At 40.6% G+C, this 24,330-nt stretch overlaps 2 protein-coding genes across 2 annotated transcripts in view; one reads left to right on the forward strand and one right to left on the reverse strand.

The window, feature by feature from the left end:
• The first annotated feature begins 7,919 nt into the window (after window positions 1–7,919).
• b3gnt9 (UDP-GlcNAc:betaGal beta-1,3-N-acetylglucosaminyltransferase 9) lies at window positions 7,920–15,075 on the forward strand. Its single transcript, XM_034177086.1, has 6 exons — window positions 7,920–8,317; window positions 8,405–8,545; window positions 10,926–11,237; window positions 11,306–11,547; window positions 11,642–11,897; window positions 12,089–15,075. The coding sequence occupies exons 1-6, from the start codon at window positions 8,207–8,209 to the stop codon at window positions 12,455–12,457; spliced, it is 1,431 nt and encodes a 476-aa protein (XP_034032977.1). The 5' UTR covers window positions 7,920–8,206; the 3' UTR covers window positions 12,458–15,075.
• A 3,277-nt stretch (window positions 15,076–18,352) lies between these two features.
• The window catches only part of c8h16orf70 (chromosome 8 C16orf70 homolog), a 33,334-nt gene continuing 27,356 nt past the window's right edge, over window positions 18,353–24,330 (reverse strand). Inside the window, exon 16 of the mRNA XM_034177088.1 lies at window positions 18,353–24,112. Coding sequence (XP_034032979.1) covers window positions 24,017–24,112 — 96 coding nt within the window. The 3' untranslated portion in view covers window positions 18,353–24,016. The remainder of the gene's footprint in view (window positions 24,113–24,330) is intronic.

The following is a 24,330-nucleotide window of genomic DNA, read 5'->3' on the forward strand; positions in this document are numbered from 1 at the left end:
GTGTGTGTGGTTTTACCCCGAGAAAAACATTTTTTTATTAACTCTATCACTGTTATTAAACAGACTCATGTTAAATGCGTCTTACTTTAATTTGGTGTGCCATCAACAGGGTGAAACTTTTTTCCATGTCCATCACTCAGATTCAGGTTTGGTATGATTTTTTTTTAAAGCAGAATTAGTTTGGATGAGTTAATAGTGTGAAGACAAACTTATTTTGGCTCCTCCTCGCCACACACACACGAGATGTCTTTTCTAACAGACTGTGTACTAATAAAATAAATGGAGAACAGATGTGCAACACCAGTAATTTACAGCAGAGCCTGTTCAAAGCCAGAATCGTATAGCCATAACATTTTAAAGGCATCGTAGGCACCGTAAAAGTGGTTACAAATAAGGAAATATTCTCTGGACAATACACAAGTTTATAGTAAACTGCAGGAACTAGTAGGTCAAGACAAATGAATAATACAAGTAATGTGTTTGTATTATTACTTATTATATTTTACACCATACATTCTCCTTTCCGTTGCTGTTCTCTTTTTCTGGCTTGTTCTGTTAAGTTGTCATCTGGTTTTAATAGTCCACTCTTCTTACTGGGCAAAAAAGAGCTGCCTTCAGGTCCTCCTCGAAAGCTCCTCCTTCTGAACACTTTACTCACAAAATGCCAAAAAAAAAAAAAAAGAATATCTAGTAAGTTTTCTTATCAATACTTAAATATGTTTATCATCTAAAAATTGTTCGCATGCCAGTCTTAATAACATTCTGTCGTCTGTTTGATTGCCTCCAGAAAAGTCCGTGCATGGCTTAAACTGTAAAGTCGATTTTTCCCGACAGCACCTGAAGGCAACATGAGCTCAGGTTGGTCAGAGAAGAGTTAAAATCTTTTCTTCTCTTTTGGATCTTCTCGTGTGTGGAAACTTTTTCAGTCAGACTGTGTTCTGATGAGTTTATGCTGCGGTTTTTTTTTTAGATAAGATGTTTTGGGTTCGACTCCCGCCTCTCTTCTCTCTTTTTGCCTCTTCTGGTAAGTTTGACTGCGAAACTTTCAAACGAACTGCATGTGGATTCTGTTAAATGTGCTAAATTCTAAAGATACCGCCGTTTAACGTTTTGTGCGTTTATTCTTAAAGCATTTTATTCCAAAAGTCCTATTCTTTGCACAGTTCACAGCTCCAGTTTTCTTGAATGTTAATTTCTTTACATTTGGTACGTTCATGGTCAAGTAGGGGAGACCGGGGTTGGTTGGTACGTTTTACACTGAATGCCCTTCTTCACACAACTCCAGCTCTATGTGAAGTCGATGAATGCAAAGGTTGGACCAAACAAGATGAAACATCCACCTGCACGTAGCTCAGCTAGCATGCTTTGATCGTGAAGAATAGTCCAGTGCCATTCACTAACATAGTAAAGCCTCTACTGCCATCTGTTGTTGAAAAGGCAACACTAACAGTAAGGATTCCACAGTTGTCTAGTAGACACAATCATGGTTAGAGTTATAGCGGGTTGTGTGCATGCCTGAACGCGGAGAGACCAGGAATGCACAACATGGAAGCTGGGCTTTTTCATCAGTAGTCAATAGCACAGAAGTCAGGTTTGTTAATATGGATGTTTTTGACAATATACACAGACATTTATGGCACACAGACGGACACTGAAACACATTCACTGGTGTTTGAATGAAAGAACACCTACAAAAAGGAGAATTTGTCGCTAATAGGGCAAATATCTTAGAATCACACCATGGAAAGCCGATGCGGACAAATCCAAACAATGATCAGTTTGATGTGACGAGAACATGATTTTGTTACCGTGGATTTCAGCAGTAATGTGCACTGAGCAGGCTGTCAGTACACAGGGTAAGTGGCAAGAGATACTAAAAAAAATTGTATAGAACATTAATATTACTGCTTGGAGGGGGTGAGCGACCCGCCTGGATAGCACAGCAACCTGACTACACACATTCCTCGTTTCCTTTTCACCGTTGCCACACAACAAATCACTTCTCATCTTTAAAATTCCACTTATTGTAAAGTGATTACTGGTGATGTTCAGACCCATCATCAGTTAAAACTATATATAAAATATGAATATCGTGAAAAAGCTTTTTGCATTTACTTCATCTAAAGTAGTTATTACATCTTAACTAAAATGTTTCAAGTATGTTTTTATTAGAATTTTGATAATTACAGTTTACAGGTCAGAACTGACTTATAATCTATCTCAAAATATTAGAATATTTCATTTGAAGTTTGAGTAACTTGCTCTTTATGTCGTACAAACACGAATCTCTGTGTGGTTCAGTGCACGCAACTACAATCATGGGCAAGACTATTCACAGAAAGGTGACCGGAAGGGAAACGTGTGGTCAGAAAAGATGCACAAGACTGCAGCCTTGAGAAGATTGTCAAACAAAGCCAATTCAAGAAATCGAGGGAGGTTCAGAAGGAAGGGACTGAGGCTGGAGCACAGACGTGTCCAGGAAATGAGCTACAAGTGTCACATTCCAAGTGTCAAGTCACTCCTGAACCAGAGACAATGTAAAACATCTTACCTGGGCTAAGGAGAAAAAGAAATGGACCGTTGCTCAGTGGTCCAAAGCCCTCTTTTCAGACAAAAGTAAATTTTGCATTTCATTTGGAAATCAAGGTCCGCGCATCTGGCGGACGAGAGGAGAGGGACAGAATCCAAGCTGCTTGAAGTCCACTGTGAAATCTTGACAGTCAGTGATGATTTGGGGCACCATGTCATCTGCTGCTTCCACCGTGTTTTATCAAGTCCAAAGTCAACACAGTCACCTACCAGGAGATTTTACAGCACTTCATGCTTCTATCTGCTGAAGATCTTTATGGAGATGCTGATTTCCAGCAAAACCTGGCTCCTGCCCACAGTGGCAAAATAGTAAAAGTATCTAGTTTACTGACCATGGTATTACTGTACTTGATTGGCCCCATTGACAGTACCCATAATGACTCTTTGGAGTATTGTCAAGAGGAAAATGAGAGACACCAGACCCAATAATACAAATGAGCTGAAAGCCGCCATCAAAGCATCCTGGGCTCCCATAACGCCTCAGCAGTGCCACAGGCTGATCAAGACCACGCCACGAGGCATTGATGCAGGAATTTGTTCAAAAGGAGCCCCGTGTCGCCGACCGAACGGCCCCCCCCCCCTAAAAATCAGTCAGCCCTACCTTCACTGTACATGCGTTATTAGCAGCGGTTCACTGATTATCACGTTTCTCCTTAAAACTGCACTCCAGTCATCATCTATCTCAGTGATAGATATCTGAAGCTTTTGTACAACAATCATTTCCACATAAATTCAGCATTATTTCATAATAAAAGATGGAGGAAGCAATCAGTGCGTCACAGCTCCACGAGCTGCTAGCTGATGCGTTCACTGCACATTGGTCATTTCAAAGCGTCACAGAGAACTGCATCGTTTCTGCTTAAAACTGACTTTAGAATGATTTAAGGGGTTTTATTTTGTCATCTGATGGTTAATAATCCCATGAATCCATTTGATCACTTTGGGTGAAGAGAGTCTGTCTTAGACGAGCGGATGAGCTCCGAAATGACGCATGTGCAGTGGAGGCAGGGCGGACCGATTTTTAGGGGCAGACCATTAGGTCTGCGACACTCGACCCAGTATCCAGCACAAATAAACTTACTTTTCAGAAGTTCCACATTTCTGTATTTTAAATCCTTTTTTGGATTGGTCTTATGAAATATTCTGAGATTGTTTTTTTTTTTATTTTTTTTTATTTTTTTTTTAAGTTGCATGCAGTATGATCAAAATGTAAATTTATAAAATGTTGAACCATTTTACTCATACTCATCTTCAACTGCTTATCTGGGATTGGGTCACTAGGACAACAGCTCCAGTAGGGGACCCTAGACCTCCATTTCCTGGGCCACATTTACCACCTCTGACTGGGGGATCCTGAGGCTTGGGGGTTCCCAGGCCAGTGTGGAGATATAGTCTCTCCACCTGGAACGCCTTCTCTTGCAGCAAAACAGCATTCCCTTCCCCAGCGTAGGCAATCCATCGGTTTCCTGCTGAGAACCATTAAATTTTGGAGGTGATCCGGAACCAGATTCTGGATCAAGATTTCACTTTATACAGGCTTTGAAGGATTACGTCAACACTACAGATTCTCACCAAATTTGCACCACAGATAGATATTACAGCATGGAAGACTCCACTGAATTTTGGAGGTGATCTGGATCCAGATTGGGGGATGTCAGAAATCTCAGTTTGCTCTTGTTGTGAGAGTCACTTGCACTGACAGCAGTGTGACAACCAACCCTGGTCTCCCCTACACAATAATAAAACGTCTTCATCTAGAACTGATCTGAGATCTGAATCCAATGTTTAGACGATCAGATAATTTATCAAACAAAAACATTTCAGATTACTTTAAACTCATACTGACAGAGACAAATAGCTGTTTGTCTATGATGTAAACAGCAGGACACACACACACACAAATTACTTAGCAAAGAAATGCTGAGTCATGTTCTGTTGGACACAGTCAGCACATAATTGGTTTGTATCAGGACTGAGTTCTAAACATGTTTTGTAGTTTTATTTTATTTTTTTTTAAATCTGTAAGAAGTTTTGACTGTTGTCCCAGTCGTCTAAACTCCACCCACAAGTTTTTTTTCTTTTAAGTGCAAAAAACCCCCAAACAAACAAACAAAAAACACACACTAACAAAACCGTGGCTTTGAATGTTCCAGGGTTTTAACAAAATGTGCTGACAAATCTCGTCTGAACTCTGCAGGCCTGGACTCTGTTCCACTAGTGTGGAATCTAACGCTGTAGATGATAAAGCATTGACACATTTTGCGAGGGGTCGGAGTAAACCGTACCCGAATCCAAACCTCTGGGCCTCTCACCTACTTATCATCCTGATTGAGATCAAGTCATTCCAACATTCAGTTAAAGGGTTCCACATTTCTACATTTCCAAATAGTTCCTGTACAGTCAGGATCTATTTCAGTGCCCAGCCACCATCATTCAAACTACACCTACCCATCTTAGATCATCTGTCTCTGTCTCCTAGTTAGGTTTGGGAATTTTCAAAGTTGGAAACATTCCATGGGAATAAACTGGAACTTTGCAAATGTAGCACACAACTTACTGCAGGGCTGTTGAGGCCACGCCCCCTGCATTCCTCCATCACATGCACAGATAGCTTGATTCAAACCAAAGCACGCCGCCCATTCAAGGGTGATTCTTTAACTACGGGCACTATTGGCCTTGTAAATGTAATTTCCACCACACCATTGCCTTACAATATAAAGCGCCTTGGGGCAACTGTTTGTTGTGATTTGGCGCTGTATACATGTGCTCTGATGTCACTGTTTATCTCCATAGAAACTATCCAAACAATCTTTCATACAAACTGTTTAAAGGGACATTACAGTGTTGTGGTGGAAATTACGGCAATAGTGTGGGACAACTACATTTTGTTTAAAAAAAATCACAACAGTTGTATGACATTGAATACCCCAATTATGTTTTGATTATTTTACTGATATTTTATTCAGAGATATTTTAAAACATTAGAAAAAAACGTTTCTTTACCATTCATTTTTATCATTGAAGATCAAAAGTCTGGGTGTGGGACAAGCACAAAACAGCAATATTTGCATATAATGATGCTGAAAAAAGGTGAAAAAGTCATCATAGACTACTAGAACAAATTTCTTAACACACTTTCATTGTAAAGATAACTATAAAAGTGTGAAATTTCTCCTTTTTTCTGTTTTTCATACATGATCAAACGACATAAGTGCCCATAGTCTAAGAATCACCCTCAAGTAGGTTTTGATGATATTACTGTGGATGATGGTAGCTAGTAAATCAGATAAAGAATTGATTCAAGTTTGTTTGTTTTTTTTTACCACTAAATCAAAGTCAAAATTCTTTTAAAAAAAATTTGTATTAGAATAGTTTGCATGCATGTCTGCTTGTGATAAAAAGTTTGTTTGTACGAGGTCTGTTAGAAAACTATCCAACCTTTTTATTTTTTTTAAAAAACTATATGGATTTGAATCAGCCAAGCTTGAACCTTCGTGCGCATGCATGAGTTTTTTTTCCCGCCTGTCAGTTGTGTCATTCGCCTGTGGGCAGGCTTTGAGTGAGCACTGGTCCAGCCCCCTCATCGGATTTTCATTGTCAGGGAAATGGCTGAACGATTGGAGCAGTGCTGAATCAAATTTTTCCAGAAACTGTGAGAGACAGCCAAGTGGAAACCATTCGGAAGATTCAGACGGCTTTCGGTGAGGATACTCTGGGCGTCACACAGATTAAGGAGCGTTACAACCGGATTAAAGACGGCCCACAGCGGCGGAGGGCGCTCCACGCTCTGAGTGGCCATCGACAGGCTGAAACGACCAGATCCGGGACATCGTCTGACTACCAGAGAAATGGCAGAAGAGGTGGCCATCAGCACTTTTGCGGCACATTCCACTGTTACAGGAGATTTTGTAATGAAAGACGTGCGGAGGAATTCGCGCGTCGGGACGGAGCCGCAATGGCGCACAACAAAAAGCACGTCCGTGTTGGAAACCATTCGGAAGATTCAGGCGGCTTTCGGTGGCTTTTCAGTTGAGTGAGTATCCGAGAAATTGTGTAACAGCTGGGCATGTCACAGCTTGTCCTGTGAGACTTCCAACACGGACGTGCTTTTTGTTGTGCGCCATTGCGGCTCCGTCCCAATGCGCGAATTCCTCCACACGTCTTTCATTACAAAATCTCCTGTAACAGTGGAATGTGCCGCAAAAGTGCTGATGTCCAACTCTTCTGCAATTTCTCTGGTAGTCAGACGACATCCCGGATCAACACAGCCTTCACTTTGGAAATGATCTGGTCGTTTCAACCTGTCGATGGCCGCTCGGAGCGCGGAGCACCCTCCGCCGCTGTAGGCTGTCTTTAATCCGGTTGTAACACTCCTTAATCTGTGTGACGCCCAGAGTATCCTCACCGAAAGCCGTCTGAATCTTCCGAATGGTTTCCACCTGGCTGTCTCTCGCAGTTTCTGGAAAAATTTGATTCAGTGCTGCTCCAATCGCTCAGCCATTTCCAAGACAATAAAAATCTGACGAGGGGGGTAGACCACTGCTCACTCAAAGCCTGCCCATACCAAAAAGTAGTACATGCAAGTATGTTTCAAGTATACTTCCAGTTTACTTTTTATATACTTATCAGTACTATTTTTTGGTAAGGGTGCCCACAGGCGAATGACGCAACCGACAGGTGTGAAAAAACTCATGCATGCGTACGAAGGTTCAAGCTTGGCTGATGCAAGCGCACATGATTCAAATCCATATAGATTTTTAAAAAAATAAAAAGGTTGGATAGTTTTCTAACAGACCTCGTATAAGACTAGTGCAGTGGCCATAGGTAGTATGTATTCCAATAGAAGAGTGGGAGCTTTATTGACAATCTTTGTCGAAGTTGTCACGTGAGAACATTCCACCTTGTGATAATAAAGCGAGAAGCGTCTGTGTGTCTGTGGCTCGCATATCTGTCAGACTATTTGTGTATTATTTATTTCTTTATTTTTCCAGTTTCTCCCTGTGAAGGCGTTGGAGATAGGCATCTGTTTAAGGCAGAGAGTGACTCATCTTGTGGAAGAAGATGACCTGCCACTTGGTTATGTCTCCATAATCCTAGTAGCATGAAATTCCACAAGTACTCCTGTCTGTAAGCAGTAAAATGTCACTCAGAAATATCTATCATCAATATCACGTGTTCACAGCGCCAAAAGCTATGAGTGCACAAAACCACAGTTAAAATCTGTCTGTAGTGTGGAGAGTTCTCCAAGTTATGTTGTGCACTGATGCACAGATACACAAACGTGTCATCCATTGACTGACTGACTGACTGTTGTTTTTGTCTAAACTGTTTGCAGACTGCTGCTGGAGGATCAGAGGAGGAGACGATGGGCAAACATTCAAGTCACGAGTCATTTTCTTTTTCTCCCAAAGCAAATCGGAGTAAACAGGCGACTACGAGAAGAAGTCTTCTTCAGTTTGAGCATTAACATGTAAAGGTTGAGACTGTCTTTGCCAGTGGACCAGAGAGGAGAGAAGAACATGAAAGTATCTCTGGATCAGACTGTGCAGAGAAGACTGCGAGTGTCACGCGGCACACGGACACTTCCTGTTCACCACTTCATCAGAGTCGCCAGAAGATGTTGAGAAGGACGGTGATGATGATGAGGAGGATTTTCCTCGTGAAGAGAGACGTGATGTGCACCATGCTGCTGTTGTTGCTGTTCTGTCTGCTGCTCTACGTGCACCAGGTGGGGATGGAACTCATCACATCGCGGGAGCGAGTTGGTAGATATCAGGTAAAACATAACCCTGTAATCTGTGACATGTGTTTCCAGGTCCTGCTCTCCTCAGGATGGGACAGGAACGCGTGGAAGCTGGAGATCCAGAGCTCCACCAGCTCCAGCCGGACCCTGCTGGGAGCCAAAGTACGGTCTGGGGCAGCCGGAGGTGCCAAAAGGGGTCAGAAGTCTCCAAAGGTAAATAAACAGTGGGCATGTGCTTTCAATTCTTTAACAGTTAGATTACAAAAACGTGCTGCTTTCAAAAGTTTCTGTGTAGGCTCTCAGTTGTCCAAGTGGTTTCCATAGTAGAGAAGCTTGAATCTTCGACTGGACTGGGTCGAAGATTCAAGCTTCTCTACTATGCTTTCAAAAGAAGAAAAATAAAATCACACAGGTCAAAAATAAGCCAAAAGAGTTTCATCACATATTTGTCACTTTGTCGCATTTTTGGTCTATCTGAGGATGAGTGAGAGAGAGAGGATTTACGACTGCCATTTAATGCATCATAGGGAGCGTGTGCAGAGTTATGGTGCAGAGAACTGAAAAAAGAGAGACAGATCATTTTTGGAGTAAAAGAGTGGCAGCGATTATAAGCAGAAAAAGTCCTGTGATGGTCAAATAAAGAAGCAGCTATTTGACCACCAGTTTCAACCTGCGTTGTGCCCCAGGTGGTTTTTCTAGTTCAAGACACACACACACACACATATATATATATATATATATATATATATATATTACATCTACAGCGAGTAAGTGAGTTGTACTGTTAATATTCATGACAACAGGGCATGATGATGTGATTACTGGCAATCTGATTGGCCATTCAGTTACATTTGAAAAACAGACCTGTTTATTCGCTGCACCACGGCACATTCTGCTGCAACTGAAACATGCTGCTGCACAGGGAGTGGAAAAGGAAGCATTGCTTTGAGTGGAGTCCAACAACTACATGTATCACAGATGCAACAGATGCCAGGCGTAGTGCAAACATAGTATGTGGAAATCCGACCTAAGTGACACTAATATATTTACCGCCATCAATGGTTATGTTTTCACCCCTATTTGTTTGTTTGTGAACAAACTGGAGCCCACAGTTGTTCATATGTGGTTATTAAATTTTTAATGAAGATTCATATCATGATAGGCAAGAACTGATTCAATTTTCAAGGTCATAGTTCAAAGGTCAAAGTAAGCCAAAATATTGGAAAGATCCCTATCATTAACATTGAACAAATATTCAAAAATTCATAACTCTGTCAAAAAAAATCTTTCATATTTGACAGCGTTATATAGGATGGCAAACTTTATCGACTGATTCGGATCAGATCCAGATTAATCCAATTAAATTTAACATTGAAAACCCCATTTAATATTTTACATTATATCTTGCCTCAATCACTCTCATTTTTCTTTTATGGTTTTATCTACAGCACCAAAATTGGATGGAGGTTCCAATTTTTTTGCCTGTTTGTCTTCCAATTGTCAGTTGGAAACCCAGTGCAGTGACACATTGTGCACAACAGAGATAACCAATGTTCTGTGAAAATTATCTGAAAAAGAATTCAGAAACCAAAAAAGTTGAAAACACCACAAAATAAAACTTTGACTCAAGTGTATAAACTAAATACATCCCCCTGACATTTATCACATCTAATTTAGTTTATGAAAAGTCACTTCTAACAGGACTTTGACCTTAAAAAAATTTTCTAAGGTAAAATTTTGTGGAATTGGAAACTAGTGTTGGTGGAGGTTTGGTTTGTTTGTTTGTTTGTTTGGGTGGGGGTGGTGGGTGTTGTCATTGACGCAGCTATGTCCAGCACCAAGGTTGGGTAGGATTACTTTGAAGGAATACATGTGGATTACATGTATGTATGTATGTATGTACATACATTTGGATTACTTGTAATCTGATTACTTTCGGATTACATTTCAAAGTAATCCTACCCAACCTTGTCCAGCACCAGAACGTTCTTCCATACTGGGCCTGTGTAGAGTAGAGTTAGAAAAAGATGGTGACAAGGTCTTGTTTTTTTTGTTTTTTTCTGCACTGGTGCATGTCTGCGAAATCTCCGGCCGACTCAGAGAAAGGACTTATGAGTAATCAAATGCCGCACGGGCTATTTTACACACTGACCTGCAGCCCACCTCAGCTTCTAGATCAGGTTGTTTCCGCTGTATGTAGACAGAAGCTGAATTTACCACTACATTCAGCTGCAAAACAAAATAATGGAGCAGAAAGAGGTTGATATTTTCATTAGAAGTCGAGAAAAACAGATTTTTGTGTCATCCTTCGTCCCCAATTTTTAGATTTGTAGGGAGCATATGCTAACATTTATATGCTAATAGTAACTTCTTCTGGCTTCTCCAGAAGAAGTTATTGTTATGGAACTGTTATTGTAAATAAGTCAACATCCTAATTGACCCAACACAAAACTGAATGTACAAGCGTTTAGCAAAGGTGTATGTAAACCTTCGGCCTAGACTGTGAGTGTATGGGTTGTTTAAATCATTCTATGTGACTTTATAATCAGAAATGCCGTGTCCCTTTTTGTCTCTTATTATTTCTCCTGATCAGCTGTCCAACCCTTCAGAGCAGGCGCTGCCTCTCTGTGAGCCGCAGCACAAATCCAAGCCTCAGGTCAAATCTAAGGGGAAGTCCAAGTCCCGACGCAAGAATGTTTCACCGACTAAGAGGACCGGCAGTCTTCTGCCCACGCGGCCATTGTTCGACTTCAAAGGCTATCTGAGGGAAAAAGACAACCGGAACTTTCCGCTGCTCATAGATCAGCCACAGAAATGTCAGCCCGGAGGAGAGGGAGACCACATGGCTGCTCCCTACATGCTCATCGCTGTGAAATCTGTTGCTGCTGATTTTGATAAACGGCAGGTAAGTTTATGATTACAGATGTGCTTATTTTAAGAGTTGCTATGATTAAAATGTTCTTGAATGTTCAGGTGGTGCGGCGGACGTGGGGTAAAGAGGGGCTTTTCCCTCATGGTGTATCCATTCGTACAGTATTCCTCCTGGGGGTTCCGCGGAATCGAACTGCTCTGCCTCTGTGGGACCAGCTCCTGGCCTACGAGAGTCAAACCTTCAAGGACGTCCTGCTCTGGGACTTTGAAGACACCTTCTTCAACCTGACTCTGAAGGAGACACATTTCCTGGAATGGGTCAACAGCAGCTGTCCTGATGTCAAGTTAGTAAACTCCCCCCACTGGAACTCCCCTCCAAAGCAATTTAGCATGCTCATATGTGCAAACGGTGTAAAAGCGTAATAATTTCCTCTGCAGGTTCATCTTTAAAGGTGACGCTGATGTATACGTGAATGTGGACAACATACTCGAGATGCTGAAAGGTCAAAAGGCAGACGAGGATCTGTTTGTTGGTGATATTATTGTTCACGCTAAACCTATTCGCCGACGCACTTCCAAGTACTACGTGCCCGACTTTGTATTTGGAGCCAGTTTGTACCCGTCCTACGCTGGTGGAGGAGGGTTTGTCATGTCGGGACACACAGCACGGAGACTTAGCTCCGCCTGTCAGCAGGTACTTCACAGTTAAAACACACTTTTAAGTCATAGTACCATTTATTAATTGCACAAATTGTGCTCCGAAAGAAAGGAGAGATGTGTGAGCAAAATCGAAACTACAAAACCCGTCCAAATGTAGGGCTGGCTTGTTGGCGTAGTTGGATTTGCACTGCGGGAAAAGCTGACCTGATTATTTTTGTCTTTTAGGTGGAGTTGTTCCCGATTGACGATGTCTTTCTGGGAATGTGTCTTCAGATGATCGGTGTCAAACCGACACGCCACGAAGGCTTTCGCACCTTCGGAATCCCCCGCCCATCTGCGGCGCCTCACCTCCAGACGTTTGACCCTTGTTTTTACCGGGAGCTCATGGTTGTTCACAGCCTCAGTGTTCCTCAAATCTGGCTCATGTGGAACCTCCTGCATGACCCCAAAGTAAGCTGCCACAACAGGAAAAAGCCAAGCATGTGGCCCTTTAAGTGGCGAAGAACCATGGAGGAGGTGGCAGCGGCAGAGGAGGACACGCCAGCGGAGGAGACAGACTACGATGAGAAGCAGATGTTTGTTACCCATCACTGACTTTGTGCGGGTTTGAATGTAGACCTCATAAGAGCACTTACTGGTGCAAAACCATATTGAAACAATCAGTTTTGAAATTTGGATGCTTCCGGGGTGTTCAGGTGGATTACCAGACTCAAGTGTAGATTTATCATCTTTACTCACCTTACTAGCAACTTGGGACTTTCTGGATAGGAACTGGCAAATCAGTTAAAAGGGAAGTGAGATGGGCACAGCTCAGGTGCAGGACAAAAGATTCCACCACTCACTCAACTACTTTAAGAAAACTTGTTAACAACAATGACAACAACAGCAACAGATCGATTTTTCAAAGAACATGCAATAAAATTAGGCTCCGACAATTATTCATCTGTTATACCTTCTTACATTTTAGGATTTTCTGCCAGACATCTTTCTTGGGTGGTTTGATTTGAAAAAAGCCACATGAGAAATGCTAATTAAGTGATAATTGAGGCAAAACAATAAAACATCTAAATTTATTTGAGTAAATGTAAGTCCCTTCGGCTGCTCCCTTGTTTTCACTTGGAGTCGCATGTTGAATTGGCACAAGTTTTACGCGGGATGCACTTCCTGACACAACTCCACATTACGTGGAAAAATATTGACAGGGTTGGGGTTTGAACCAGGAACTTTCTACACTGAAACCAAGCGTAACTAACCACTTGGTCACCACCCCTGCTAAATTTATTTGAGTATGTTAGCATTATCCTACATAGCTGCTTTAGCCTAACTGGTTATCACGACAAAACATGATTGTGTTCCTTTACCCTATATTATTGTGCTGCTAAAATTTGTTGACGTTTCATTGCGCAGGCGATAAGCAACAGGTGTAAACCAGAATATCTGTGCACTAGACTGCCATAATGTGAATGCACTAGGGTTGGAACAATACAACGCGCATTGTAATAATCATATACTTGGGCCTATATTGAATCATATTGTTTTTAATCACGCTACCACAAAAAGTCAAAGACTGCATGGAGGAAATAATGATCTCTAATAGAATAATCAAATGACTGTGATATTTATCGTGATATGTATTGAATTGCAATAGGTGTTGAATTGTGGTAGATGCACCAGGATAGGTATCGAATCATGATAGGTGCACCGTGATAAGTATCGAATAGTGATAGGTGCGTCCTCATACATATCGAAACATGATCGGTGCGTGATCGGTTCATCGTCATACATATCAAATCGTGATGGTGCGTCGTGTATCTTTCCATCCCTACAGCGCACCTTATATCTGATCTGCTGTTGTTTTTTGTTATCTGAATGTAGACCGAAGCACCTTTGGTGATGTCACCACGTGTTTGTTCTATATGTGATTGAGACGTGAGTGGATGACACGTAGCCACATTCATGGGCAGGGCAAAGTGTAACTGGATCTGTGCGCCTGTCTCACTGACCTTTAATCGTGACTGGAAAGTTTTAGTTGAGGGCTGTTGAATGTTTTCATCTCATGGCTTGAATCTGTTTGACGTGACCAGGACTCCTGCATCTGTGACTCGGAGTCTTTGGATCAATGTCACGTTATTCCCGATCCTGTTAAAGTGTCCTTGAAGGAGACACTGAACTCCAGATTGCTTTGCGCATCCACTGCTCGCATCTTGCATCCGTCAGGCACATAAGTGCAAGCGGTAGATTTACGTTTTGGATCCGCGGTGGAAGGACAAAGAAACGAAGCCTGGACTGGAACCAGCTCAGACCATCTGCACGAAACGTCTGCTGACGTTTGTGGATGAATGAAACTGAACACTCACAGTTTAAGGGAACAGTCGTTACTTTAATTACCGTTGCTTCAACACTTTGTGTCATGCTGGAACAATATTTATAATCACACAATTTCACGCAGCAGCACTACTGTCAAAAGAAATAAAGAAAATGACACTTTCAAGACGTCACATTTGGGTGGCGTGATGGTTGATCTGGCTCATGTGCTTCGACTCATCCTGCCTTAAAGGTGGAACGCGTCTAATCAAAACTGTCCTTTCAGTCTGTGCCCAGATCAAACTGTTATTTTAAGTCATTCACAGATGAGCTGAATCAAAGGAATGATTGCAGACGTTTTTTGTTTTTTCTTCTCGTCTCAAATTTGATAAATTGCTACGTGATCCAATAGTGATTGAAAATAGAGCCAGTTATAAAAGAGAAAAATGATTCTTTTTATGGTCTGACATCATACAGACTCAGTCCACCGAAATTCCGCTGTGGTTAATATTTCATTTGTGAAGTAAGTTCCCGCTTCGACCAGGAATGTACAACTCTTTGCAACTGGGGAGGACGGTCGAGATCCAATTTCATTCAGTCTACCTAAGTGCCATGACACATTAAAATAAAAAATTAAGGTAACTGCGATCATTGTAATTCAAAAATGTGTTTGTTGTGGTGAACTCTCAAGGATTCAGTGGAAGAACCAGTTACTACTCCTCAGAACAAGAAGGGTCCCCTGAGGCCATTCTCCTACATCTGGGGTTGGATCATAAAGTTGGTTGGGGGGCAGTCTCTCTGACACCATCTTTCCTGTGTCGCGCTACTGTTTTTAATCATAAAAGGCTGAAATGCTCAAGAATATGATAAAAAGAAAGGGCATCTGGAAACCTGTTATGACAAATCAGTAGTTACGATCAGAGCTTCCCCCCCCCCAACCAAGGCCTTCAGAGCTGTCCTCTTAAAAGCACCATCACAAACGTGTATCCCAAATAACTTTCATTTGCAAAGAAACAAGAAAACTCATAAAAGCCAGCCACATTTTGCTCGTGACCACCAACCAAGCAAAAATGCCATAAACATAATCAAAATTCAACAGATTCCAGACCAGCAGCCTGATATTTCTGTCCGTCCGCTCACGGACAGTATTCACACCACCAGCAGCGATCAAAAGGAAACAATAAATAGGGTGACGCAGTCTTGTTTGAACCCCTACGTGATATCACCGGATTTGACCACAAATGGGGACCAGGCAGAGTGTGGGAGTTTCAGCACACATTCAGTCTGGCTTGGTAAACAAAAGCATACTTGCTGTCACCTACCAGACCTGCTGGTTTAAGCCGTGTCAGTTTAAAATGGTTTCCACTGAAACTCCCATCCTCCAAATGGTTTGTGCTGACACTCCCACACGCTGCTCAGGTATTACTCTCTTCCCACAAACAGCATCAGTTCTAACAAGAAAATGATGTAGTGTTTTGTTTTCATCTGCAATCACTGAAGCAGTCATGAAAAGTGCAAATTTTTTTTCTGGTTCCCAGTGGAGAAGGTAAGACATGGCAAATGGTAGGTTGTGTGTCGGTATGTGTTAGCCTACATAGCTAACCAGAGTAGCTGCATTCTCTCCTGTGCACAACCGCCTCCACGGGTGATTCTTAGACTACGGGCATTTATTATATGCAAATATTGCCGTTTTGTGCTTGTCCCACACCCAGACGTTTGATCTTCAATGATAAAAATGAATGGTAAAGAAATGTTTTTTTCTAATGTTTTAAAATATCTGAATAAAATATCAGTAAAATAATCAAAACATAATTGGGGTATTCAATGTCATACAACTGTTGTGATTTTTTTAAACAAAATGTAGTTATCCCACACTATTGCCATAATTTCCACCACAACACTGTAATGTCCCTTTAAACAGTTTGTTGAAAGATTGATTGGGTAGTTTCTATGGAGATAAACAGTGACATCAGAGCACATGTATATAGCGCCAAATCACAACAAACAGTTGCCCCAAGGCGCTTTATATTGTAAGGCAATGGTGTGGTGGAAATTACATTTACAAGGCCAATAGTGCCCGTAGTTAAAGAATCACCCCCACACGTCTGAGTTCCGGGTCATAAACAAACTGCAGCACATGTCCACATTCCACTGTATTGTCACTTTTTCTTTGCATTTTCACTTTCTTTGTGTGTAATTTGCCCAAGAAGTGCAGTGTTTCTGTCCCTGAAAGTAGAGAAATTACATCATATGCAACATATTTTACCCCTTTAGTGCTCGCCCTCAAACGAGACTGCGCTGTCCAATAGGAAGTAAAGGCATAAAAAAAGACCACTGAAACTTACCAGTTAGTCTTCACTTGAAGAACCTCCTTTCTTTAATTAAAAAAAAAAAAAAAAAAGAGTTCAATGACAGTCATACATTTTAAAGCTGCTCTGTAAATACATGTTTCTTCTCTTTTAGACGTGTTTAAGAATGGACTTAAGTAAAAAAGAAAAAATGACAAAACCCAAAAAAAATTTTTACTGCTACTAGCAAAAAATAGTAGAAATGAAACTGAACTTAAAGGCTATGTTAGCCTAGTTTCAATTGGCTAACTTTTTTTTAAATTTATTAACATTATTCATCAAAAAATATCTCACTCATCCACACACACTGCTGTTGTATATCTATGGTTGTAGCTGCAAGCTAGCTAGAAGCAGGTAGCTAGCAGGCCTGTACTGTCAATGGCCACGCCCAACACGACAAACTGTTAATGTGATTGGTTAAAAAAAAATATGCCAATCCACATCTTCCCCTTAACAGAGAGCTTTACTTGAAACTTTGAAGAAACACTGATGTTTAAAAGCAGTACACTAGCGATACGCCATAACAGAAAGACGACACTGGAACATGTATTAAAATGCAGTTTTGCCTTTATGACAGAGGCGGGATGGAGCAAAGATGTGAAATAAGCAGAATGCTGCCAAAATGTTTGCAAGTTCTTCCTCTTAGTCTCATCAATGTTATCTTTAAGTTACTTGGAAGAGTAAACACACCAGGCTAATGATGCATGGCTGAAACTTTTTAAGTGGCGGCTCTTTAAATACACGATATGTCTAAATTCATAAGTAGTATTTGGAAATTTGCTTCTGGCTGTGATGTTAACAAGCAGCACATAAACATGAAAAATATATTATGTGAACAGAATAACATTTTAAAAAAAAAGTTAAATAAGTGTTGGAAAACACATCCCACCTGTATTTTTTGTGCTGTAACAGGAAAATGAAAATGGTAACCGACCATAACAATTTAGCTTGTTGCTACTCTCAAAAACACGCACACATTCGTTCTGAACCATGACACCTTCTCAAAGAGTTTTTGTGTACAAAGAGATTTACAGAAGAGAGGCAGAAGTCAAAGACCGGCTCCAGGCACAATGTTAAAAAGATTCTTTTTTTTTTTTTTTGAATAGACATGATTTTCTTAATGTCTGTATGACTTCCACAAGCAAGTGGCAGCAAAATCATCATTTTACAGCTGATAACTTGTATAATTTTTGTGTTTTGTGCTGTTCAAAACTTTGAACAGCTTTTTTTAAAACCTGGACACAGCATGAAAGGGAAAATAAGTGCGTCTTAAGTCTCGACTTTAAAGTTTCTTTTTTGTAAAACAATCATGTGGGTCCATAACGGATCCGCTGTGGCAGTCCCATAGAAAAGCTAGAAGAAACACAAACAGTTTTCAATTTGTTTAAAAGGAAATTTATGCGGGTGGAACTGATTAAAGGGCAGGCTGTGTCCAGCCCTCAGGTCGTCAGTTGCATATCCGTTCTGCTAAAACAGATTTGGGTATATATTTTTAATATAATCTCTTAAAATAGTTTCTGCCCAACAGATGTTTTACATCCTGTGAAATCAGTTCAGGAAAAAAAAAAATCTCTTCACATCCACATTTTTTATTGTAATTTTTTTCATATCCTGGTAGCACACACAGTAAATCAACTTGGATGTCAACAGACAGCAAACATTTGATTTCAGAAAAAACTCCACGTTGCTTTGGAGTTGGTTAGAGATCATCTCAGCAACAATCATTCAAAAAAAAAAAAAAAAAAAAAAACTAAATGTCTGCTGAACATGTTTGGCTGAAGCAAAGCTTCCAGACAACCTGACCCACATTTTTGCATTAAATGCTTTTGTTATTGCCTTTTTTCAGTGGACATGCTGAATAATTCAACTTCATACACAACGTTATAGTATTCAAAATATAAAATGCCACATTCCAATGATTTATACAAATTCTGACATATAACTGCACCATTTCCAGAAATGGGCAAGTTTAAACTGTCCCCAAATTTAAAGAATAGCAAAAAACAAAACAAAACAAAACAGGGATCCAAACGCAAGACAGCGAGAGCACAGACAATACGAAGCATTAACGAGATCATCGTTACACCAAGTCAAAGCTGTGCATTATAAGTTACAATATCTGATTATGGTAACTGTTCATTTGCCATTCTATCATACCAATGAAATGAAACATAAAAGCACACAAACCTCCACTTTTAAATATTTGCTTTTCTTAAAAAAAAAAAAAGATGCAATATATCCACCTGAGTTTGGGGGAGATGAACTTGGTTCCACCCACTTCTGTCTCATAAACACAACACTGATAATCTGTGGCACTGGGCGGGGTTCACCAAAAATCATTGTATGCAAATTACTTCTTATTTACAACTGTGAAACTTGTTTAATATATTACAGACATATAGCAACAAAAAAAAAAGGTTTCCTGGAAACAGCCAGATTTGGAGGTTAAAGAAAATACAAACTACAGATGACACTTAAACATTAGCCTCAACCGCGACTTGTAGTATAAAGACCTCATGAAATTTGGTGCCAGACGTCACTGAACACAGAGCAGGTTGATGATTGCAACAACTTTTTTTTTTTTTTTTTACACCTTGATCAACTTATCAAAACTTGGACACAAATTTTAATCAAAACTTCTTTTCTTTAATGAAATGCTAACTGCACATGAAATGTTAAGCAAAACACATACAGCTGTTTCAGTCCAGTGTGTCCATGGGTCTGAGGACAGAGCAGGTCGACTTCCTGCACTGGACTCATTGTCCCATAAGGCCCCCCCTCAAAAAAAACAAAAAACAAAAAAAAATTGTCTGAAAATTTATGTGTAAATAACTAGTGGACGAAAGACCATTTAAATCCTCTTCTCAGCTTCTAGTCAAGTACTGCAGGTTGATTCAGGTCACACAGGAAATGCCTTTACAGTGTTTCAAATGCAAATCTGTGACCCCTAATCTGGGTTTTCAGCAACAGGGAGGATTTATATTTCAAAATGAAAACAAGTAGAAGAGTGTGCACCTCCACCAAAACCAAACAAATAATCCTGGACTTTGGGATGATACTTCAATACAGTACAGCAGGAACTTCCTACGTATTGTCTTTGAAAATATATTTGCAGGTTTTCAGGAAGTGTCAGTTCCCATTTTAGTTAGCATGTTCTGTGTTCAGCGACGCCTCCCTCGACTGGACACAAAGGCGAATAATGTCTTTAAACCATGTTTAATGAGGTACTAAAGTGCGTGTTTTCAATGGGAAAGAAACACTGATGTTTAAAAGCAGTACATTAGCGATACGCCATAACAGAAAGACGACACTGGAACATGTATTAAAATGCAGTTTTGCCTTTATGACAGAGGCGGGATGGAGCAAAGATGTGGTGAAATAAGCAGAATGCTGCCAAAATGTTTGCAAGTTCTTCCTCTTAGTCTCATCAATGTTATCTTTAAGTTACTTGGAAGAGTAAACACACCAGGCTAATGATGCATGGCTGAAACTTTTTAAGTGGCGGCTCTTTAAATACACGATATGTCTAAATTCATAAGTAGTATTTGGAAATTTGCTTCTGGCTGTGATGTTAACAAGCAGCACATAAACATGAAAAATATATTATGTGAACAGAATAACATTTAAAAAAAAAAGTTAAATAAGTGTTGGAAAACACATCCCACCTGTATTTTTGTGCTGTAACAGGAAAATGAAAATGGCAACCGACCATAACAATTTAGCTTGTTGCTACTCTCAAAAACACGCACACATTCATTCTGAACCATGACACCTTCTCAAAGAGTTTTTGTGTACAAAGAGATTTACAGAAGAGAGGCAGAAGTCAAAGACCGGCTCCAGGCACAATGTTAAAAAGATTCTTTTTTTTTTTTTTTAATAGACATGATTTTCTTAATGTCTGTATGACTTCCACAAGCAAGTGGCAGCAAAATCATCATTTTACCGCTGATAACTTGTATAATTTTTGTGTTTTGTGTGAATGTAAAGTCACAGACGGATCAGAATGGCAGGAACATTGCAGCTCCACCACCTCACTGGATGACAACAGTTCTAAAACCACGACTCATCGGCTTTGTTTTTCCCAAATTAAAATATGTGACTACTTTTTGAGTGAGCAAAGAAAATCTCCCTCCCGATTCCTGGAATCTCCTCCTACTTTCTAAAAGCTCCACGTTAAACATCTGCCCTCATATATGTTAGTGCAAACAAATCTGTATCAAAGCTAGATCCTAAATCACATTTTGTCTACTTACAAACATCTGTTTTCCACCTCAGATGTGAACAAAATATCATGTAACACTGCCTGGAAAGATGTTGCCATGTTTGATTCTAATCCATGTGATGTGCATGGGCATGTAAACCCTCAGCAGTGGCTTCATAAATTAAGGTTTGTTGTCCACTCCAGAGTCGGCAAAAACACGCATCTTTGACAGAGGCAAGAATCGTAAACATCCCCTCCCCAGCATTCAGATTTCTCCTGACCTATACTATACAGAAGATTAATTCATGTCAAAAAGAATCCCAACATGCTGCTGCCCTAGAGGAAGAATTGTTTTAGCCACCTTGACACTTGCATGAATTTTATCCTCACAGTGGCACACAATCTTACGTGCCAATGAGTAAACTCATCATAAAGTGTGAATAAACTGTGCGAGACTGCGTTGCCAGTGTGCAAAAAAAATTTTGAAATGTTCAAAATTTCCAGTGCACATAAATTTCGTGCCACTTGCACAAACTAGTCATGAACATATTCGCCAACACTGCGTGTCACTGCATGCAGAGCATCACACAGATGACGATGATTTTACTCAATGGCATGTAATATTGCATGGCAGTGCAGAGATCAAATTTGTGCAAGTGTCAAGATGGCTTTTCAAGCGTACCATCTAATGACACACATTGGTATGAGAAATTGTGTGCCAGTGGGTTTTGTCTGGCTCCTGCCGCAGACGAGATGGAAAAAAGAAGAAAAGGTACACTGCTTATGTCAGGGAGTGGTTGTAGTGACACACGTTAGGACCATTTACAAATGCATGCGGAAAAATAAACCTATTTCAAGAATTTATTTGCAAAAAGAAAAACTGTTTGTGGCTTTAAAAACTGTTTGCCATCTTTTATTAACCCTGACGAAACCCATGATTCAGTATGTTAGCATTTGCTGGTCTGTAAGGTACCGGCTTAACTGACCCCGGTCCGGTTACCACACTCTCAGAAGGTTATGACACGTCTTTGCTTAGAATGTGGCACAATGAGAACAATTCAAGATCAGGTGAAAACTGGCTGTGGGTTCAAGAAAAAGTATATTCTGGGTTTAGATCTGAATAACGTTACAATATTTAACCATGAATTCATTATTTATTTTTAACCAGACTTAAAAAGAATGTAGGTCCTGGCCCAGAACACAAAAACCAGAAACTTGTTTATTTCTTCTTTTTTTGTTTGTTTGTTTTAATGCTATGTTAAAAATTATAAAACCAGGGCATGTTGTTCAAATCCATTTTCACAAAACTTGATGAAAATGCTGGGTTGAGCCTGAACTAGGATCTATTATATGTTGAGGTGGTGCCACAGATTTATAAAGTAATTTCTTTTTTTTTTTTAAACATCACGTGACGGAGCAGACACAGCTGGAGTGGAGGTATGCGCTCAGGTGACTTCCTTTCGAGTTATATTAAGCAGCTATAGAAACCTGAACTTAAATGGTGAACTTAAATGAGTGAATGTAACAATGATTTCTATTCAAAGTTGGCGTGTGAAAATCTTATCGGGGGGGGGGGGGGGGGGGGGTGTGGTCGTAATAATAAATATACCCTGATCCCACCCAAGTCTCCTATTGCACATCTGAGTTATGTACATTTTCCTTTCGGGAAGTACGTACAGTGTTTGTTTCACAGTTTTTTTGTTTTGTTAGATGGCTACGTTAGTGAAGTACACCCAGACAAATGGCTTTATTAAACAGATTAGTTCTTTTAAGATGAGAAACAGTATTAGCAGATACTGAAGGTTCCAGTATCACTATTGTGCCATCGCGAATGAAAAGATGTACATGTCTCACCATTAGGCAGATTAAAGATCTGCTGAAATGATTCTGGAACATCTTTGGCTATCACATTTGGCAATTTAAGAAGAAGAAGAAAAAAAAAAGAATGCAGACATTGCTGAGACTTGGACTGCTGAGTAATGATCAGATGTGGAGAAACAAAAATATATACGGCGGCCAACACAGTGCGTAACGCCACCCACCTTCACACATAGAAGCTCGACTAACCAACACACAATGAAGTCAAAACGTGTACATTAGTGCAAATGTAAAAGAAAACTGAAATCATCAAGTTGCAAACTGAGTGAGAGTGTAAAACACAAGGTGGGAGGGGGGCTGTGGCAAGTCTGTGTCCCTCACAGCATGCAAAGAACATACAGTCTAAAATATGTTGCCAGATTGTGCTTGTAATCATTTCTTCTCATTCATCAATCACGTTCATGCAAATCTGTGTGTGTGTGTGTGTGTGTGTGTGTGTGTGTGTCTGCTTAAATGCATGAGCTGTCGTGTAGTAGATGCAAGCAGTGAGAGGGGCTGAAATGCTTTGCGTGTGCCTGAATGATGAAAATCTGAAGCACTGAAATGTCAATCTGAAAACCAGTAGCTGAACACGTGCAAACGCTCGCTGCCGTTCAACGTTTGTGCAAGAGTCCGTATTTAGGCAAAGAATTAGTGTAACGCAAATACCACGATGTTCAAATAGCAGCTTGGAGCTAAAAAGAAAAACTTGGTTTGTAGAAAGTATGAGGTTGTGGAGGAGTTGGGTCACAGGTTCGCAGCTGGTCTTACTGAGCCGGGTTTTTTGACTCTTAGGTTTTGGCTCGGATTGCAGCTCAGAGCGTGTTTGGATCTTCTTGAGACAGCTCAGGTTTTGTTCAGCTCTGTGGTGATTCTCGGTGTGGCAGGCTGTCGTGCGTCAGAAGGCGGACGGTCCTGTTTGGGCTGGCAGTGCAGTCCATTGGTCGGTCGAGGCAATTCACAAATGTTAGCGCTGCTAGTGTGCTCTGTCTGATGCACAATGTTTTTAGATGGATGACTGAATGAATACTGATCTTGACAAACGAGCTGATGTGCCCGTTGCGCACAGACAGACATAACTTCATATCGATGGAAACATTCCAAAGAAGAGTCCAGTCTTGGGCGGGAACACCTCGGGAGTAAAGGTGAATGGAGATCATTCCACCATGTTTCATTTCATCGCTGGATCATAGCTACAATCTTTGGGCAGTTCATGCTGGGTGTCTGCAGGCCGGATTTATCTGACTGGACAAATAAACCAGTAATAGCTGTGATTTGCGAATGCCAGCTCAGGATTCACACTCAGCCTTATTTGCTACTCTGGTGATGTCTGATGGACTTGCGTTCAATTTGCTTGGTTGAGAAGCTCGTTCCGAATCGGATGTTGAGACAGTGACGGTAGTAGAATCAAATGAGGCCAGAATGAGTATGTAGGTTACTTGATCAGTGAGTACTAGTACTAGATTCAGGTCGGGCTAGGCTGGCATTCCGTGGGGCTCCATAGAGTGTCACCGATGCTATGTGGTTATTCTGCATCACCTGCAGAACAGAAAAACACAATGTTTATTTGGAATGAAAAACCATATAGTCAGAATTTTTTTATTAAATTTTTTTTTAAAGGTTAAAATAAACTCCTGAAGGTTTTGGGGTCAAATGTCACTGAAGCAAACTCACAAAAACTGGTGAACAAGCCCAGACACATCCCATTGTTCCAACATTCATATATATATACACACACACACACACACAAACACACA

Source organism: Thalassophryne amazonica, chromosome 8, assembly GCF_902500255.1.
Source record: "Thalassophryne amazonica chromosome 8, fThaAma1.1, whole genome shotgun sequence".
In the NCBI taxonomy this organism is placed as follows: Eukaryota; Metazoa; Chordata; class Actinopteri; order Batrachoidiformes; family Batrachoididae; genus Thalassophryne; species Thalassophryne amazonica.

What these genes read in the sequence shown, in the direction of transcription:
- b3gnt9 (XM_034177086.1), top strand. Translation starts at nt 8,207, where the DNA reads ATGTTGAGAAGGACGGTGATGATGATGAGGAGGATTTTCCTCGTGAAG. An exon ending in TGCTGCTCTACGTGCACCAG is followed by an intron (nt 8,318 to 8,404) that starts GTGGGGATGGAA and finishes ATGTGTTTCCAG; the next exon opens with GTCCTGCTCTCCTCAGGATG. An exon ending in CTGATTTTGATAAACGGCAG is followed by an intron (nt 11,238 to 11,305) that starts GTAAGTTTATGA and finishes TTGAATGTTCAG; the next exon opens with GTGGTGCGGCGGACGTGGGG.